The 20469-nt window shown below is 43.9% G+C and overlaps 1 protein-coding gene across 1 annotated transcript in view; it reads left to right on the top strand.

Moving 5' to 3' along the window:
* LOC122551047 (deuterosome assembly protein 1-like) overlaps nt 1-18323 on the top strand; it is a 149804-nt gene extending 131481 nt beyond the window's left edge. The window contains exon 14 of the mRNA XM_087988543.1: nt 18043-18323. Within this exon, the coding sequence (XP_087844669.1) occupies nt 18043-18255 (213 nt within the window). The 3' untranslated portion in view covers nt 18256-18323. The remainder of the gene's footprint in view (nt 1-18042) is intronic.
* Nucleotides 18324-20469: the final 2146 nt, after the last annotated feature.

The raw sequence follows: 20469 nt of genomic DNA, 5'->3' as shown, positions 1-20469 counted from the left end.
ATGAATAAGAAAGGTTTGGAGGGGTGTGGGTCAAGCAGAGGCAAGAAGGACTAGTTTAATTTGGGATTATGGTCGGCATGGACTGGTTGGACCAAAGGGTCTGTTTCTGTGCATATTGACTCTCTAAGTCAATCTTTCTTACACAAAATCCAACATTGAATAGTACACTCAGAGTAGGGTGACCATTTCATCCTGAGCAAGCTCCCTTGATGTCTTCCTTGATGGGTGGACCATTTCTTGTGACACTGAGCTGTCATAGTCATAAGTATAAGTCCATAACATGAGGGACAGGAAATTAAGTGGTTCTTTTGCCAATCTATGTGACCTTGACTGTTGATTCAGCTGCACCTGCATATACTCTGTGAAAGGGCAGTAGAAGGTGCAATAGTAACCACCAAAGGGGAATTAAATAAATGCTTGTAAAGGAAAAATATATGGAGAATTATGAGAAAGGAGCAAAGGACTAATTTAAATATTTTTTGAAGAGCCTGCACAGGCATATTGGGCTGAACTGACTTCCTTCTGTGCTGTATTCTGTGATTCTAAGTATTAAGGAAGATATTCATTCTGAAACAATGTTAATTTTGAAAACTTGGGTATCTGTAAAAACATGTATATTATATATTTCACAATCTCGAAGAATTCAAGCACAAAAGTAAGATTTAGCCCCAGTGAGAATTGTACACAAACTTAGTAATTTAAAAACTAATAATCATTCATAAAAGTCAATAGATGTAAAGAACAGCCTTTACTTTTACCTATTACCACTAAACGTTGAACATTGTTATTACAAAATAAGGGTGTTCAGTTGACTTAAAAGATTATAATTACTTGATAATAATCACTGGTGATGTGATGTGTGGACTCCATTCACCAAATCAATGGTTAATTTGGGTTTGGTGGGGGAGGCTGTTTATTCCATTACCCATACTCAAGAGGTGTAGGGCTGCAATTCTTAGGTGTTCATCAAATAGAGTGTGGAATCAATACTCATTATAGATTTCTGTTCAGCACAAAATGTAAATCACAGGAGCTTTCTACAACTGGAATAAAATGAGTTATGAAACTAGAATTGGCTAAAGCGGAGTGGGAAAATGGGTTAAGTGATAAGGGAACTAGAATCAATGGCAGACATCTCAAGAGCAATGTATTCCATTGAAAAATAAAGACTGTCCAAAAAGTGGTTAGCGGTGCACAATACAAATAGTACTAAGTTGAAAGAAAAAACCTATGTTGTTGTAAAGATTCGAGGTAACTCAATTGTTTGGGAAAATTTAAATAAAAGAGCAAAGGACAACTTTAAAAAGGGAGAAATTGGAATATATGAAAACTAGCAAGAAACATAATTATGAGACAGTAATTGCTTCCATCGTATATAAGCAGTAAGGGAACTCAAAACAAAAAGGTCCTTTTAGAGAGGGTGAGTTTAGGGAATTAATGATGGGAAACAAGAAAACTGCAGAGAATTTGAGAATGTATATCAGTCTTCAATATAGAAGTCACAGAAGGTATCTCTCTTATAGAAACCTGGGGCAATAGGGAACAACTTAAAACAGACATTTACAAGAAAAAAATCTCTCAGGTCTGCTGAACTCAATGGTCTGCATTTTGAGGTCTTAAAGGAAGTAGTTACAGAGATAACAGTTGCAATGATGGCAATCTTTTCAAAATTCACTAGATTCTGGAAAGGTCCCTGGAATTGGAAAATCACAAATTTAACTCCTCTATTCAAGAAATTAGGGCCACAGAAAGCAGAAAACCATAGGCCAGTTAATCTACCATCTGCTGCTGGGAAAATGCTTGAATCCATCATTAAGAATGTAGTAGGAGAATGCAGAGGAACCTTGATTATCCGAATATCAATTATCAGAATTTCGGATATCCGAAGAAGATCTCAAGGTGCCGATAGAAACATTATATCAAAGTGGTGTTTTCAACACCGATCACGTCTTAAAGGTAAAAACAATGACTGCAGATGCTGGAAACCAAATTCTGGATTAGTGGTGCTGGAAGAGCACAGCAGTTCAGGCAGTATCCAAGGAGCTTCGAAATTTGCCCGAAACGTCGATTTCGAAGCTCCTTGGATGCTGCCTGAACTGCTGTGCTCTTCCAGCACCACTAATCCAGAACCGATCATGTCTTGTTTACAAAGATTAAAATTGATCTCAGCTTACTGAAATGCTGCCAAGAACAGTCCTGGACATCAATGGGAGCAGACACCGTCTCCAAATGACTGATATCTCTTTCTCTCTTTTTCTCTCTCTCTCTGACTGTCTGCTTCTCTGTCTGTGTCTCTCTCTTTTTGTCTGTGTCTCTCTCGCTCTTTGTCTCTCTCTCTCTCTCTCTCTGTCTCTCTCTCTTTCTCTGTCTCTCTCTCTGTCTCTCTCTCTGTCTGTCTCTCTCTACGTCTCTCTCTCTCTGTCTGTGCGTGTGTGTGTGTGTCTCTCTCTCTCGCTCAGTCTCTCTCTCTCTCTCTCAGTCTTGCTCTCTATCCCTGTCTCTCTGTCTGTCTCTGTGTCTTTCCCCACACTTTCCCTGAGTACTACACAGGGGTGTACCCTCAACCCCCCTTCCCCGGATAATCTCTCCAACATTGTCCTGTACAGGGCAAAGGTGGAACCTGTCAAAAAGTTGCAGTAAAAATTATACGTGTGTGCTATTTTCAGACTCACCACCCCTCCCCACCCCCCCAAAACCACAAAGGTAGCAATATTCTTAGTGTTGTGTCCAGTCCGACTGCCATGGAGGGGGGGGGGGTGTGGACAGGGGCACAGACAGTGGGAAGGGACGGGTTTGGACGGGGTTGGGGGCAGACAGGGGGGATAGGGGCTCACACGCTTTGTGCTGCTGCCTAGTCTCCTGAACAGGGAGCGGACTTAGCAAGTGCTTGTTGTGTCAATCCCACTGAAGTGACTGGGGGGGGAGACTACAGCTATGCTGCAGGTCCCTTACACACAAGTGTGTGTCTGCACAGAAACAAAGGAGAAAGTGGGGACTGCAGATGCTGGCGATCAGAGTTGAGAGTGTGGTGCTGGAAAAGCATAACAGTATCCGAGAAGCAGGAGTTTCGACGTTTTTGGCACAAGCCCTTCACCAGACATTCCTGATGAAGGGTTTGTGCCCAAGACATTGATTCTCCTGCTCTTCTGCTTTTCCAGCACCACACTCTCAACTGTTCATAAATATAGACAGAGGGAGCAAGGGAGGCAAAGCGAGGAAAAAGGAAACTTCAGAAAACTCCGAACCCTAGAGGAGAGGCATTGAATCAATTAACCAAATAATCAATTATACGAATGAAATACTGCCTGCCCATCTCATTCAGATAATTGGGGTTCCTCAGTGTTTCATGAATCATAAAACTAAATGATGAGTTTTAGTCATCAAAGTCAACATAGTGTTGTGAAGGGAAATAATGTTTGACAAATTTATTAGGTGGCTTTAATGATGCAAGAAGCAGAGTGGATAAAGGTGAACCAGCAGATGTAGTGAATTTGGATTTCCAAAAAGCATTCCTTCAGGTGCTACTTTACAGGTTACTGCAGAAGTAAGAGTTCTTGGTGCCATGACAACATATTAACATGGGCAAAGGATTGATTAAATAAGAGGAAACAAGGATTCATGATAAATGAGCCATTTTTAACATGGCTAACTAACCAATAGAGTGTCACAAAAATCAGTGCTGGGGTCTCAACAGCTTAGTGATTTCAATAAAGGGGCGGGCTGTATTGTAGCCAAATTTGCAAATGATGCCGGGATAATGGGAATGCAAGTTCTAAGGAGGATATAAAGAATCTGCAAAGGGATAGAGACAGACTAAGTAATTGGACAAAAAATTGCTAGATGCTGTATAATGTGAAAAAATATGAGGCGGTTCACTTTGGCAGGAAAAATAGAGGAGGAGAATATGATTTAAAAGCTGTGGCTGGAGCACTCTTTGGCAAAGACTGCCAAGTCGATAATCCATCATGGCCTCCTCCAGCAATCCCCAGCATCACAGATGCCAATCTTCAACCAATCTGATTCCCTCCAAGTAACATCAGAAACAGATGGAAGCACTGGATACTGCAAAAGCCATGGACTCTGACAACATTTTGCCCCTAGCCAAGTTGTTCTAGTACAGTCATAATGCTGGCATCTGTTTGGCATTGTGGAAAATTCTAGATTAGAGTAGTGCTGGAAAAGCACAGCAGTTCAGGCAGCAACCGAGGAGCAGGAAAATTGACGTTTCAGGCAAAAGCTCTTCATCAGGAATAGAGGCAGAGTGCCGCAGGGTGGAGAGATAAATGAGAGGAGGGTGGGGTCGGGAGAAAGTAGCATAGAGTACAATAGGTGAATGGGGGTGGGGATGGAGGTGATAAGTCAGGGAGGAGGGTAGGGGAAGGTAGCAAAGAGTACAATGGGTGAATGGGGGAGGGGATGAAGGTGATAGGTCAGAGAGGAGGGTGGAATGGATAGGTGGAAAGGAAGATAGGCAGGTGGGACAAGTCATGGAGACAGTGCTGAGCTGGAAGTTTGGAAGTGGGGTGAGGTGGAGGAAGGGGAAATGAGGAAACTGGTGAAGTCCACAATGATGCCCTGGGGTTGAAGTGTTCCGAGGCGAAAGATGAGGCGTTCTTCCTCCAGGCGTCAGGTGGTGAGGGAGCAGCGGTGAAGGAGGCCCAGGACCTGCATGTCCTCAGCTGAGTGGGAGGGGGAGTTGAAATGTTGGGCCACAGGACGGTGTGGTTGATTGGTGCGGGTGTCCCAGAGATGTTCCCTAAAGCGCTCTGCTAGGTGGCGTCCAGTCTCTTCATTGTAGAGGACACCACATCGGGAACAATGGATACAATAAATAACATTGGTGGATGTGCAGGTAAAACTTTGGATGAGGACGGCTCCTTTGGGGTCTTACATGGAGGTGAGGGAGGAGGTGTGGGCACAGGTTTTGCAATTCCTGCAGTGGCAGGGGAAGGTGCCAGGACAGAAGGGTGGGTTGTTGGGGGGCATGGACTGACCAGGTAGTCACAGAGGGAATGGTCTTTGCGGAAGGCGGAAAGGGGTAGGGAGGGAAATATGTCCCTGGTGGTGGGGTCCATTTGGAGGTGGTGGAAATGTCGTCGGATGATTTGGTTTATGCGAAGGTTGATAAGGTGGAAGGTGAGCACCAGGGGGGTTCTGTCCTTGTTACAGTTGGAGGGGTGGGGTCAGAGGGCGGAGGTGTGGGATGTGGACGTGGGAAGGGAAGTTGCGGTCTCTAAAGAAGGAAGCCATCTGGTGTGTTCTGTGGTGGAACTGGTCCTCCTTGAAGCAGATACGGCGTAGGCGAAGAAATTGGGAGTATGGGATGGCATTTTTGCAGGAGGTAGGGTGGGAAGAGGTGTAATCCAGGTAGTTGTGGGAGTCGGTGGGTTTGTAAAAAATGTCGGTGTCAAGTCGGTCGTCATTAATGGAGATGGAGAAGTCCAGGAAGGGGAGGGAGGTGTCAGAGATGGTCCAGGTAAGTTTAAGGTCAGGGTGGAATGTGTTGGTTAAGTTAATGAATTGCTCAACCTCCTCACGGGAGCACGAGGTGGCGCTGATGCAATCATCAAAGTAGCGGAGGAAGAGGTGGGGAGTGGTGCCGGTGTAACTACGGAAGATGGACTGTTCTACGTAGCTAACAAAGAGACAGGCATAGCTGGGGCCCATATGGGTGCCCATGGCTACACCTTTGGTCTGGAGGAAGTGGGAGGATTCGAAGAAGAAATTGTTGAGGGTGAGGACCAGTTCAGCCAAACGAATGAGAGTGTCGGTGGAAGGGTACTGTTGGGACGTCGGGAGAGGAAGAAATGGAGGGCTTGGAGGCCCTGGTGTAGAGGGATTGGATATCCATGGTGAAGATGAGGTATTGGAGGCTGGGAAACAGAAGTCTTGAAGGAGGTGGAGGGCATGGGTGGTATCTCGAACGTATGTGGGGAGTTCCTGGACTAGGAGGGATAGGACAGTGTCGAGGTAGGTAAAGATGTGTTCAGTTGGGCAGGAGCATGCTGAGACAATGGATCTGCCAGGGTGGTCAGGCTTGTGGATCTTGGGAAGAAGGCAGAACCAGGCAGTGCGGGGTTCCTGCACTATGAGGTTGGAAGCTGTGGGTGGGAGGTCTCCTGAGGTGATGAGGTTCTGTATAGGCGGTTTTGTGGGAACGAGAGAGACTCACGTTTGGTATGTTGCCTCCCAGGTGCAAGGGTACGTGATGTCTCTGATCGTGTTTTCCGGGTCCTGGAGGGGGAGGGGGAGGGGGAGCAGCCCGAAGTCGTGGTCCATATTGGCACCAACGACATAGGTAGGAGGAGTGCCGAGGATGTTAGACAGGCTTTCAGGGAGCTAGGTTGGAAGCTCAGAGTTAGAACGAACAGAGTTGTTGTCTCTGGTTTGTTACCCGTGCCACGTGATAGAGATTCGAGGAATAGGGAAAGAGAACACTTAAATGCGTGGCTACAGGGATGGTGCAGGAGGGAGGGATTCCGGTTTTTGGATAACTGGGGTTCTTTCTGGGGACGGTGGGACCTCTATAAACAGGATGGTCTACACCTAAACCTGAGGGGCACCAGTATCCTTGGGGGGAGGTTTGCTAGTGCTCTTGGGGGGGGTTTAAACTAACTCTGCAGGGGCATGGGAACCCAGATTGTAGCTTCAGGGTGCAGGGCCTGGAGTGTAGGGAGGTTAGGAACATGGCATCAATTTCCAAGGAGGGTGTCTGTAAACAGAAAAGTGGCTTGAAGTGTGTATACTTCAATGCAAGAAGTATACGAAATAAGGTAGGTGAACTTGCAGCGTGGGTTGATACCTGGGACTTCGATGTTGTGGCTATTACGGAGACATGGCTAGAACAGGGACAGGATTGGCTGTTGCAGGTTCCAGGATTTAAATGTTTTAGTAGGGTCAGAGGTGGGGGTAAAAGAGGGGGAGGTATGGCATTGCTTGTCAAAGATAGTATTACAGTGGTGGAAAGGACGATGGATGAGGACTTGCCATCTGAGGTAGTTTGGGCTGAGGTTAGGAATAGGAAAGGTGAGGTCACCCTGTTAGGAGTCTTTTACAGGCCTCCTAATAGTCCTAAAATCATTGAAGAAAGGATAGGGAAGGTGATTCAGGAGATGAGTGACAGTAATAGGGTGGTTGTTATGGGGGACTTTAACTTTCCTGATATTGATTGGGAAAGCTATAGCTCAAATTCGTTAGATGGGTCAGTGTTTGTTCAATGTGTGCAGGAGAGTTTCCTGACACAATATGTAGACAGGCCAACAAGAGGTGAGGCCATACTGGATTTGGTTCTGGGTAACGAACCAGGCCAGGTGTTAGAATTAGAGGTAGGTGAGCACTTTGGGGATAGTGACCATAATTCGGTGATTTTTACTCTCGTGATGGAGAGGGATAAGTGTGTACTACAGGGCAAGAGTTATAGCTGGGGTCAGGGAAATTATGATGCGGTGAGGCATGACTTAGGATGTGTGGCTTGGAAAAGTAGACTCCAAGGCAAGAGTGTAAATGATATGTGGAGCTTGTTCAAGGAGCAACTATTGAGTGTCCTTGATAATTATGTACCTGTCAGGCAGGGAGGAAAGGGTCGTGCGAGGGAGCCGTGGTTTAATAAGGAATTGGAATCCCTTGTTAAATGGAAGAGGGCGGCCTATCTCAAGATGAGACGTGAAGGTTCAATTGGGGCGATTGAGAGTTATAGGGTAGCCAGGAAGGACCTGAAGAGAGAGCTAAGAGCAGCAAGGAGAGGACATGAAAGGTCCTTAGTCGGTAGGATTAGGGAAAACCCTAAGGCTTTCTATAGGTATGTTAGGAATAAAAGAATGACTAGGGTAGGAATAGGTCCAGTCAAGGATAGTAGTGGGAAGTTGCGTGTGGAGGCGGAAGAGATTGGGGAGACACTGAATGAATACCTTTCTTCAGTATTTACTCAGGAACAGGGCATTGTCGTCGATGTGAATACTGAGTCACAAATAAGTAGAATGGATGGCTTTGAGGTATGTAGAGAAGAGGTGTTGGAAATCCTGGAAAAGGTGAAAATAGATAAGTCCCCTGGGCCTGATGGCATTTATCCTAGGATTCTCTGGGAAGCAAGGGAGGAGATTGCAGAGCCATTGGCCTTGATTTTTATGTCCTCTTTGTCTACAGGAGTAGTGCCAGAAGACTGGAGGATAGCAAATGTGGTTCCCTTGTTCAAAAAGGGGAGTAGGGATAACCCTAGTAACTATAGGCCGGTGAGTCTCACTTCTGTTGTGGGCAAAGTCTTAGAGAGAATTGTAAGGGATAGGATTTATGCACATCTGGATAGGAATAATGTGATCAAGGATAGTCAGCATGGTTTTGTGAAGGGCAGGTCGTGCCTCACAAACCTTATTGAATTCTTTGAAAAGGTGACGAAGGAGGTTGATGAGGGGAAAGCGGTAGATGTGGTATATATGGATTTTAGTAAGGCGTTTGATAAGGTTCCCCATGGTAGGCTACTGCAGAAAATACGGAGATATGGCATTGAGGGTGAGTTGGAGGTTTGGATTAGGAATTGGCTGGATGGAAGAAGACAGAGGGTAGTAGTTGATGGCAAAGTTTCTTCATGGAGTGCCGTCACTAGCGGTGTTCCGCAAGGATCTGTTTTGGGACCATTGCTGTTTGTCATTTTTATAAATGACCTGGAAGAGGGGTTAGAAGGTTGGGTGAGCAAGTTTGCGGATGATACGAAAGTCGGAGGAGTTGTTGACAGTGAGGAAGGATGTGGCAGGTTACAGCAGGATATAGAGAAGCTGCAGAGCTGGGCAGAAAGGTGGCAAATGGAATTCAATGTAGCTAAGTGTGAGGTGATTCACTTTGGGAAGAATAACAAAAAGATGGGGTATTGGGCTAATGGTCGGATACTTGGTAGTGTGGATGAGCAGAGGGATCTTGGTGTCCATGTACACAGATCTCTGAAAGTTGCCACCCAGGTAAATAGTGCGGTGAGGAAGGCATATGGCGTACTGGCTTTTATTGGTAGAGGACTTGAGTTCCGGAGTCCTGAGGTCATGATGCAGTTGTATAAGACTCTGGTGCGGCCGCATCTGGAGTATTGTGTGCAGTTTTGGTCGCCATACTATAGGAAGGATGTGGAGGCACTGGAACGGGTGCAGAGGAGGTTTACCAGGATGTTGCCTGGTATGGAAGGAAGATCGTATGAGGAAAGACTGAGACACTTGGGGCTGTTTTCATTAGAGAAAAGAAGGTTTAGGGGTGACTTGATTGAGGTGTACAAGATGATTAGGGGGTTAGATAGGGTTGACAGTGTGAACCTTTTCCCGCGTATGGAGTCGGGTATTACAAGGGGGCATAGCTTTAAATTAAGGGGGGGTAGATATAGGACTGAAGTTAGGGGTAGGTTCTTCACTCAGCGAGTCGTAAGTTCATGGAATGCCCTGCCAGTAGCAGTGGTGGACTCTCCCTCTTTATGGGCATTTAAGCGGGCATTGGATAGGTATATGGAGGATAGTGGGTTAGTATAGGTTAGGTGGGCTTGGATCGGTGCAACATCGAGGGCCAAAGGGCCTGTACTGCGCTGTATTCTTCTATGTTCTATGTTCTATGTATGGTCTGGGAGATGATGGTTTGGTGATGGGGGTGGGGTCATGGTCGAGGGGGCGGTAGGAGGAGGTGTCTTCGAGTTGGCATCTGGCTTCAGCAGTGTAGAGGTCAGTGCGCCAGACTACCACTGTGCCCCCTTTATCTGCTGGTTTGATGGTGAGGTCGGGATTGGAGCAGAGGGAGTGGAGGGCTATGGGATGTGAGGGTGAGAGGTTGGAGTGGGGAAGGGGGGTAGATCAGTTGAGGCGGTTAATGTCCCGGCGGCAGTTGGAAATGAAGAGGTCGAGAGCGGATAAAGGCCAGCACAGGGTGTCCAGGTGGATGGAGTGTGTTGGAGGTGGGCGAAGGGGTCCTCGAAAGGTGGGCGGGAGTCCTGATTGTGAAAGTAAGCTCGGAGGTGGAGGCGGCGGAAGGAGTGTTCGACGTCACGGTGTGTGTTAAATTCATTGATGCGTGGACGGAGGGGGACGAAGGTGAGTCCTTTACTGAGGACTGATCGTTTGTCCTCAGTGAGGGGGAGGTCTGGAGGGATGGTGAAAACTCGGCAGGGCTGGGAGCTGGGACCCGGTGTGGGTGTGGAGCTGGGAGTGGGGGCGGCGCCTGTAACTGGAGTGGGTGTGGTGATGGGGGGAATGGGGGTGGAGTCATGAGCAGGGGTGAATTGCCTAGGTATGTCCTGTACATAAGCATGACAAATCCAACCTGTCCAGTTACCATCCCATCAGTCTAATTTTGATGATCTGTAGTGTGATTAAAGAAGTCATCAACAGTGCTATCAAGTAGCACCCGCTCAACAATAACCTGCTCACTGACACCTAGTTTGGGTTCTGCCAGGGCCACTTAGCTCCCGACCTTATTACTGTATTGGTTCAAACATGGATAAAAGAGCTGAATTCCAGAGATGAAGTGAGAGTGCTGGGCCTTGATATTATGGCCGAATCTGATCAACCTTGGCATCAACATGCCCTGGAAAAGCTGGGAGTCATTGGGAATCCAGGGGAAACACACTCCCCTGGTTGGAGTTGTACCCAGGCACTTAACATAGTTAAGGGGTGGCACAATGGCTCAGTTCTTAGCACTGCTGCCTTGCAGCGCCAGGGACCCAAGTTCAATTCCCGCCTCGGGTGACTATCTGTGTGGAGTTTGCACATTCTCCTCATGTCTGCATGCATTTCCTCCGGGTGCTCTGATTTCCTCCCGCAGTCTAAAGATGTGCAGGTTAGGTGAATTGACCATGCTAAATTGTCCATTGTGCTCAGGGATGTGTAGGTTAGGTGCATTATTTAGGGTAAATGTAGAATGATAGGGTAGGGGAATGGGTTTGGGCGAGTTACTTTTCGGAGGGTTGGTGGTGACTTGTTGGGCCAAATGTCCTATTTCCACACTATGATTGTGGTTATTGGGGGTCAGTCATCTCAGCACCAGGACATTTCAGTAGGTGTTCTTTAAGGTAATGTCACCTTCAGCTGCTTCATTAATGAGTTTCCTTCCATCATAAGATCAGAAATGATGTTATTTGGTGATAATTGCACCATGGTGAGAACTATTGCGGCACGGTGGCACAGTGGTTAGCACTGCTGCCTCACAGCGCCAGAGACCCGGGTTCAATTCCCGCCTCAGGCGACTGACTGTGTGGAGTTTGCACGTTCTCCCCGTGTCTGCGTGGGTTTCCTCCGGGTGCTCCGGTTTCCTCCCACAGTCCAAAGATGTGCAGGTTAGGTGAATTGGCTATGCTAAATTGCCCGTAGTGTGAGGTAAGGGGTAAATATAGGGGTATGGGTGGGTTGCGCTTCGGCGGGTCGGTGTGGACTTGTTGGGCCGAAGGGCCTGTTTCCACACTGTAATGTAATCTAATCTAAAAAAAAATTGCAACACCTGGTAAGATCTCAATATTCTCTGAACTCTTTAAAAATTTTAAAATGATTTATCAGAAAAAGAAGCTTACAACACAAATTATGATCGGAGATTATACCATAGAAACAAACCATTTAGCCCAGTGTCAATGAATTTTTTACACACAAGCCTGCTTGTTCCCACTTCTACAAGGTAATGTATTGAAATGGCATGGAATCATAGAGTCCCTGTAGTGCAGAAAGAGGCCATTCAGCCCATTGAAGCTGTACTGATCCTCCAAAGAATATCCCACCCACACCCAGGGATATGGGTTCAAGTCCGACCGAAACAATGATGAAATTCCAAATAAATAAGAGTCTATAATGAAAATTAAGAGCTCACAGTATTGGGATAACATATTAGATTAGTTCGGATAGGATACAGAAAATAGGGATAAATAGGTCACTTTGAGGTTCACAACCTATTACTCGGGGTGCCAGAGGGATCAGTGCTGGGCTTCATATTTATAATCTATATCAGGGACTTGGATAAAGGCACCAAATGTATTGTAGTTAAAAATTCAAATGATGCATGTTAATCAGGAAAGTCATCAAGCTGGCCTTAGTTAAGGGTCAATAACAAGAGGGCTTAATTTTATAGTGAAAGGAGGGAGGTTTAGAGGGGATTTGAGGCAAAACTGTTTCAGCCAGAGGATGGTAGGGGTCTGGAATGCACTGCCTGAGAAGGGCAGATGCGATGGGAAACCTCAACCTTTTTAAAAAGTACTTAGATGTGTACTTGAAATACGCACATTCAAGATTATGGCCTAGAGCAGAAAGGTGGGACAAGTATAGGTGGTACTGTATTTCTGGCAGTATAGGCTTGATGGGCTGAAGGGCTTCTTCTGTACTGCATGATTCTCTGAAAGACATCCTGTAATGGCAACCATGTAACCATTGTCATAAAAGCTTCCTGGTTTACTAATGTACTTTTGGGAAGGAAATATGGCCTTCATACATGGTCTGGCCTAAATGTGTTTCCAGACCCACAGTAATATGGTTAGCCCTTCTGAAAAAGGATCACTGGACTGAAAATATCAATTCATCGTTCTCTCCACAAATGCTGCCAGACTTGTTGCACTTTTCTATTGCAGCTCCAACTACACTCAAGAAACTTTTTGACACCATCTCCTTTGATTAGCACTCAATCAACCATTTCAACAGTCATTCCCTTCACTACTGATGCATAGTAGGAGTAGTGTGCATCTTCTAGACACACTGCATTTGGGTGTAACTCCAACACATCTGCAACCTCTACAACCTAGAAGGATGAAGGGACCAGATATGGGAAAACCACCATGGGCACTTTTCCCTCCTAGGCACTCATGATCCTAACTTAGAACACTATTACTCCTCCTTCACTGTCGCTGAGTCAAAATCCTGGAACTCCCTTCCTAAAAGCACTGTCAATGTACCTACATCCAAGGACTGAAAAGATTCATGAAGACAGTTCACTGCTACCTTCTCCAGGGCAATTAGGAATGCCACAATTCTGCATTAGCCATGACTCTTACATTCTATAAATGGATAATAGATAATAGAACTGTACAGCACAGGAACAGGCCCTTCAGCCCATGATGTTGTGCCAGACATGACACCAAATTAATCCCTTCTACCTGCCTTTGATCTATATCCCTCTCCTCATTGCATATTCATGTGTTTATCTAAAAGTTCCTTACATGCCCCTAGTGTATCTGCTTCCACCACCACCCTTGGCAATGTGTTCCAGACTCCTATCTCTCTGTGTTTTAAAAAAAAAACGTGCCTCTCATATCTCCTTTGAATTTGCTTTCTCTTAAATGCATGGTCCTGAGTATGAGACATTTCAAATCTGGGAAAACGATTCTGACCATCCACCCTATCTCAATTTTATTGTCTTCTATCAAGTTTCCCCTCAGCCTCTGCTGCTCCAGATAAAATAACCTGAGTTTTACTAGCCTCTCCTTTTAGCTCATACCCTCTAATCCAAGCAGCATCCTGGTAAAGCTTGTCTGCACCCTCTCCAAAGCCTCCACATCCTTCCTATAATGTGGTGATCAGAATTGAACACCATCTCTAAATGTGTCGTAACCAAAGTCTTGCAATGCTGCAACATGACACCCTGACACTTGTGCTGAATTTCCCCACCAATACAGTATTGCCATACCCCTTCTTTATCACCCTATCTAGCTGTGTAGCCATTTCGTGGAGTATTGGACTTGGAGCCCGAGATCCCTTTGCACCTCAATGATCTTCAGGATCCCACCATTAACTGTATACTTTTCCTTAACATTAGATCTCCAAAAGTGCAGCATCTCACATTTTACCAGGATTAAACTCCATCTGCCATTTCTCCACCTGTATCTGCTACTGATCTATATCCTGCTGTATCCTCTAACAACCTTCTACACTATCCACAACTCCACCAATTTTTGTATCATTTGTAAATTTACTAACCCCAAGTCATTTTAATGCATGATATATATATATATATATACAGACCCCTGCAGAACAGCACTAGTGAGTATACAAAGATTAGATTAGATTAGATTAGATTAGATTAGATTACTTACAGTGTGGAAACAGGCCCTTCGGCCCAACAAGTCCACACCGACCCACCGAAGTGTAACCCAATCATACCCCTACATTTACCCCTTACCTAACACTACGGGCAATTTAGCATGGCCAATTCACCTGACCTGCACATCTTTTGGACTGTGGGAGGAAACCAGAGCACCCGGAGGAAACCCACGAAGACACAGGGAGAATGTGCAAACTCCACACAGTCAGTCGCCTGAGGCGGGAACTGAACCCGGGTCTCTGGCGCTGTGAGGCAGCAGTGCTAACCACTGTGCCACCGTGCCACCCAAAGATCTTGGTCAAGACTACAGTAATCTCCTCTCTTGCCTCTCTCAATAACCTGGCATAGATCCCATTGAGCCTGAGGATTTATCCATCTTAATGTCCTTCAAAAGACCCAATACCACTTATAGAACATAGAACAATACAGCACAGAACAGGCCCTTCTGCCCACGATGTAGTACCGAACATTTGTCCTAGCTTCTTTCTTGATCTCAAAATGCCCTAGCATATTAGCATGCTCCACACTAACCTCACTATCCTCTATATCCTTCTCCTGCGTGAATACCAATGCAAAGCACAAATTCCCTCCTTGATCCTTGAGTGGTCCTGCCTTCTCCCTAGTTATCCTTTTGTATTTAATGTATGTATAGAATGGCTTTGGATTCTCTTTATCCCTACTTGGTAAGGTCATTTCATGGCTCCTTCTTGCTCTCCTAATTCCTTGTTTCAGCACTTTCCAGCTTTCTTCAAATTCCTCACGTGCCCTATCTAATTTTAGCTTCCTAAACCTTACATCTGCTTTCTTTTCTCCTTCTGCCTAAATTCACAAGCTCCCTCGTTATAAAAGGGTCCCTTACCTTGCCATCCATGTCCTTCCTCCATACTGGAACATGCTGGTCCTGAACTTTCATTCTGAACCCTAGCCAATAAATATAATTATTATATTCATCTGTATCACAGCTATTTTCAGTGACTGCTCAGATATGAAAACATATTCTAGAATAACTACAAAGAAAGCACAGAGAGATAAATTGACCTCTGTCGGAACTAAAATAGCCAGTGTGCTGTCAAGTTGGCTAAGTATATGGCTGTAGACAAGCAGGAGGCTGGGAGAACACAGCAAGCCAGGCAGCTTCAGGAAATGGCAAAGTCAATGTTTCGGGTGTAAACTTTCTTCAGGATTAGGGGTGGGTAAAAGGGGATTTGCAGCTAAGGGGTGTGTGGGGAGCAGAGTGGTGAGATGGGGATAGGTGAGGACAAGTAGGGGGTACAACCTGGCTGGTCAATGGGAGGGACGAATCTGGTAGGTGGCTGAGAAGAATGGAAGGTGGGAGATGGCCTGGGAAGAGAGCTGGGGGTTGGGAAGGGAGATTATTTGAAATTAGAGAACTCAATGTTGAGTCCTCCAGGCTGTAAGCTGCCCAGGTGGAAGATGAGGTGGTGTTCGTCCAATTTACAGTTGGATTTGATGTGGCAATGGAGGAGGCCAAGGATGTAAGGTGTAATAGGGTACATAAAATTAGGCCCAATCGCTTTCAGTCTGGAGAAAATTATATGTATGTGTTTACTGTTACTATTAGTTACAGTAATAACTAACTGTAATAACTCACCAAGGCTCGTACAGCCACACCTTCTAAACCCAATACTTCTACCATCTAGATGGTCAAGGGCAGCAGATACATCATATTGCCAGTTGCAAGCAAGTTTCCCTCCAACTCACACACCATCTTTACTTGGAATTATGTTACTATTCTTTCACTGTCATTGGTTAATATCTTGGAACTCCTTACCTAACAACTGTAGGTGTCCTTAAAATTTAAGGACTGCTGTATTACAAGAAGACCTTTTCCAAATTAGTTGGCGATGAACAATAAATATTTGCTTAGCTTTAATGCCTCCATTTCCATGAAGTTATGAAACAAAAGTTGTACTTTGAGTGAGAGTAATGAACATGCATTTTGGAAACACACTTGAACCTTAACCACGAGGAATAAATTGACTGAAAAGGTTTCTTTAAATTGAACTTTATGGAAATCAACCAAACAGACATTGGAGTAATTGAGTTTGGAGACTACAGACATTTGGCATTTTTAGTAGTTGTTAGTTGCTTGAGAGGAATAATTGGATCTTTACTTGTAGCTAGGTTATGATTAGCAGATCATTTATTATCACTAATGAAATTCCATTTTTAAAAATTGTAGTTTACCAAGTGATCGATTTTCATAGTTTTATAGGGGTTCTTTAGTTATAGGGAAGATAGTTTTTTTTTCCCTGAGAAATACGAAGTCCTTCATCTTGTTCTTGAAACAATCATTCACAGGAAGGATGTGGGTGACATGGCATCTAACCTTACATGCATCTCTACATGGAAATGCTTGACTTTCCCTCAGTGTCACCTAACAACAGTAATCAAGTAACTCATAGGTTGGAAATATAATTCTAATCAAAATAAAGATTTTAGAATGTCAATGTGCTTCATCTCAACATAATCTCCGGTTTGAAGAAATGTACTTAATGATGACAGATTCATTCTCATGTTTTGTATCAGCTTTCATTTATGTTGCATTGTAATGAGAAGCCATGCTGCAAGATGTTTCCCAGAGGTGTAATCAAACAAATGTAAATGCCAAGTTGAAGGAGATATTAAGAATTGTGACCAAACTCTTGATCAAATAGTTGGGTTATAAAGAGTTTTAAAAATGGAGGAAGGGTACAGAGTGGAAATTCCGTCACATATCTAAGCAGACAAAAGCATTCCCCACAACTGGTGAATCAAAGGCTAAGGACAGCTTGTGAATCAATAAGATGCTAAGATTGTGTATATGCAATGGCTGAGAAGAGGAAAAGAATTGTTGGTTAGAAAATAGTAATGACATTTTTGGGGGGTTTATATTAATTTGTACAGTGTAAGCTAGTAATTTGTGAATACTGTAATATTCAGAGAACAGGGAATTCTAATGATTGCTCCATTTGGTTCTTTCTAGTATGAGGGGCAGGGCTTAGCAACATTTTCATTAAGTGTCTCATCAATAAAGTGTCAAAGTCTGTTTGATTTTGGGGCAGTTAGTTAAAGAGAGTAAATGAAAGTGGCGCAAGCTCCAAGTAGTTGGGTTGCTGGTCGCTGAGAAGGCAACTGACTGTCTCTGTTGTGATTGGGTGACTGATGATGCCAAAAGATTCAGAGAAATTAAGGTGCAATAGCCCATCACAGTCAAAGAGGTTTGTCATTGACTACTTTGGTTAGGCCCATTTCAATGCTGTTACAGTGATAGAAACCTGGTTTAATAGATCCAGTTAGGGATCTGCATATGATGATATATGCACTAACTTAGAAAGAACTTTGCGAATGGGGTAGTAGTTTGCAAAGACCAAAGGTCTGTCTTTTCTGGAATGGAAAAAAGATGGTAAGTTTAAAATTGTGAGGGAGAATATCTAACAAGGTGGAACCATTTATATCTTTTAAAATGAGACCACAAAATAAAAGCTGTGTAATCAGCAATTAACAGTGTAAACAATAAAGCAGGAAGAGGGTTCCGTGGAGAAGATGCAGATATGTCTGCCTTATTATAAAATTCTGTTGAGGTAAATTTTACTTTATGTTCTTATGCTGTACTTTCCAGTGGATAGCCTTTCCCCCACTGCCACACATGCACTCGCCACTTTCGTCTCAATGAATCCCAGTGAATTGCAGAAAAAGCAGGAGATCTGCTTAAATACAGTCCAGTCAGTGAAGTACAAATAGTTGCACTGTGTTTAACAAATGTCCATTAAATTCCCAATGTCCAGAGCAAAGAAACATTATTGAACCAACATCTGACGTAACTGCAAATTTAGTTGCAATTACATTTGAAAAGATGAAGCAATTTGTGATTTTCAAGCAATGAAACGAGAACAACCTTTTAGTGGGATCACTATAGTTCAGCTAACTTATCAATGTTGTGTTTCATATTGAAGGACTAGTATAACTGAAATGACTTGTGAAGTGACTTACTTATTTTGTAATGTTTAGAATCCCACAGAGATGTCAGACATTTCTTCAGTAACAGAGCATTTCCTTAAAGAAGAAGAAGATAGAGCTCGAGTGTTGGAGAAGCTGCTGAATTCTCACATTGATGAACTGCAAACTGATTCAAAGCGTACAGTGAAGATGTATGCTGGAGCTAAAGTAGATATGCCTGCTACTGCAGGTTTATTATGTAACCGTAAATTTCAAGAAACCTGAAATACTGTGGATCATATTATATAGAATGTAATGAATGGACCATTGACATCTGTTATGAACAAAAAGTGTGTGTGCATATCTGCAACTGTTAAAGAATTGCATGCAGAAAGCCTACAATTTAAAGTTGTTCAAAACTTATGAAGAGATCTTTTTAATAGGAACAGTGTTCATATTTTATACATCTAATGAAAATATTGCTCTGTTAACACGATTCAGTTTTACAATTTATTGTTAATATTGTGCTTTCATGGTCATTCTTGTAACCTTTAAATTGGGAAAGTTTCAAGGAATGGCTGGATCATTAAGGCATTTTTGTACCAATATGAATGTAACATTAAAAAGTCTATATATAAAACGTCAAACGTCACGTGGTTTTCTCCAGCTCATGGTGTGTAATATTTTATTCTTGCAATAGACATATTGTTACTGTTATAGAAGCTTAGAAATGGGGTACTTGTTTACAAAGATGCAGGGGTCAATGTTTCCATCGCATGGGCATTTTTAAAATTTTCTTTTCTGCTTTCCTATCTCTATCCTTAGAATTTGACATTATTTTAGTTCCCAAGTTAGGTAAAGCTGTATCTCATAATTCATGACCAATTTGCTGTCAATGTGTTCAGCTTTGCTTTCCCAATACCCATTTCCTCCTTAATAGTCCTTGTTATTACTCATTGTCAATATGCTCCCTCTCTGTTTTCCCATCAAACCATTAGCTGAACCCTGATCCTTACTCCTGTTCAGGTCTCTGCCATTTTATCCTGAAAAATCCTTTAACTCTACCAACTCCAATGTGATTTGACCCTTCATCCATAGCGTGTAGATTTTACGGTATGGTGAGAAAGCTAAATCAGCCAAGAACCCGAAACGTCGATTCTCCTTCTCCTTTGCTGCGCTTTTCCAGCAACACATTTTTAAGAACATATGTCTGCATAAGTCTGAAGAGTTTGATCCTGTCAGAAGTCAGATTTCCATAAAGCTCATGCAACAATTTCAATTTATTAACAGCTAAGGTGGAGTGGATAAAATGAGGAATGCTCAGTACACCAGAAGTTGCAGATCTCAGGGGTTTGGGGGTGGAGAGGTTGTGAAGTCGAAGAGGATTACAGAGTTGGGAAGGGCAAGATCATTAAGTTATTTGAAACCAAGAATTTGAATTTAAAAATAGAGGCTTGCTTGGGCAGGCACATGTAGATTATCAAGTGGAGGGAAAATGGGTAGAAGAGTATGCAGGTTCGTCTGGGATAATGCGTGTTTCAGCGGTATGATGTGGCTTTGGCATCGCTGAAGAATTAGGGAGCAGTATTTTTGAGATCACTTACTTTCGTTGACGGGTACCCCGTGCAGTTCCAGCGGGATTGGTTCACGCACTTTGTTTTGTACATTTACCAATGGCCATGCCGTTCTGCACATGTGCAATGTAGGCGCTGGTCTGCACCAAAGTCTCTGCACCGTAATGTCAGCAGCTGACAGTACAGAGAGGAGCTTTCTTACATTTTTTAAAAGTACCGTGTTAAATTTACTTCATTCAGATTATGCTATACTATGCATTAGATGTTTTGGTGATTTTTGAGCAATCATGAGTGATTTTTTTTTGCTGGTTTGCCCTTAACCCCACTTTTCCCATAGGCTCATTAAAGCAATTATCTATTACACGAGGTTTTGCTGGAACACAACTCTTGTGTTAGAGGAGACCTACCTATGTAATGATATAGGCAGCAACGTTTTGAATAGCCGCAAATTTGCAGACATTGGAAATCAGCCAGGATTGCACCGGAATAATCAAGTTGAGAGGCAACAAGGAAATGGGTGAGGCTTTCAGCAAGGTTAGAGACCAGGGATCATACAGAGACAGTTTTTGTGATGATGCAGATGTGTAGTAGAAAGCTCATCTCTGGCTCAGATACAATACCAAAGTTGTGAACAATCCAGGGGAAAATTACTGCAAATGCCAGGGGTGGCACAGTGTTTAGCACTACTGCCTCACAGCGCCAGGGACTCGGGTTCAATTCCAGCCTCGGATGACTGTATGGAGGTTTGCCGATTCTCCCTGTGTCCGTGGTGTGCAGGTTAGGTGGATTGGCCAGGCTGATGTTTGTCTTGAAGCCACACAGTGCATGTTCATTCAAATAAATTGAGTATGGACATGTTATCACTGTTTAGTTTGTTGACATTTTGTCCAAAATGGTGTCTATAAGCCTCCCTTCCTTCTCTACC

Source organism: Chiloscyllium plagiosum, unplaced genomic scaffold (genome assembly GCF_037043375.1).
Source record: "Chiloscyllium plagiosum isolate Xiang-an unplaced genomic scaffold, Cpla_swu_hap1 HiC_scaffold_6, whole genome shotgun sequence".
NCBI lineage: Eukaryota > Metazoa > Chordata > Chondrichthyes > Orectolobiformes > Hemiscylliidae > Chiloscyllium > Chiloscyllium plagiosum.
Note: the sequence above shows the minus strand (reverse complement) of the source record. Positions and strands in the feature narration are given on the sequence as shown.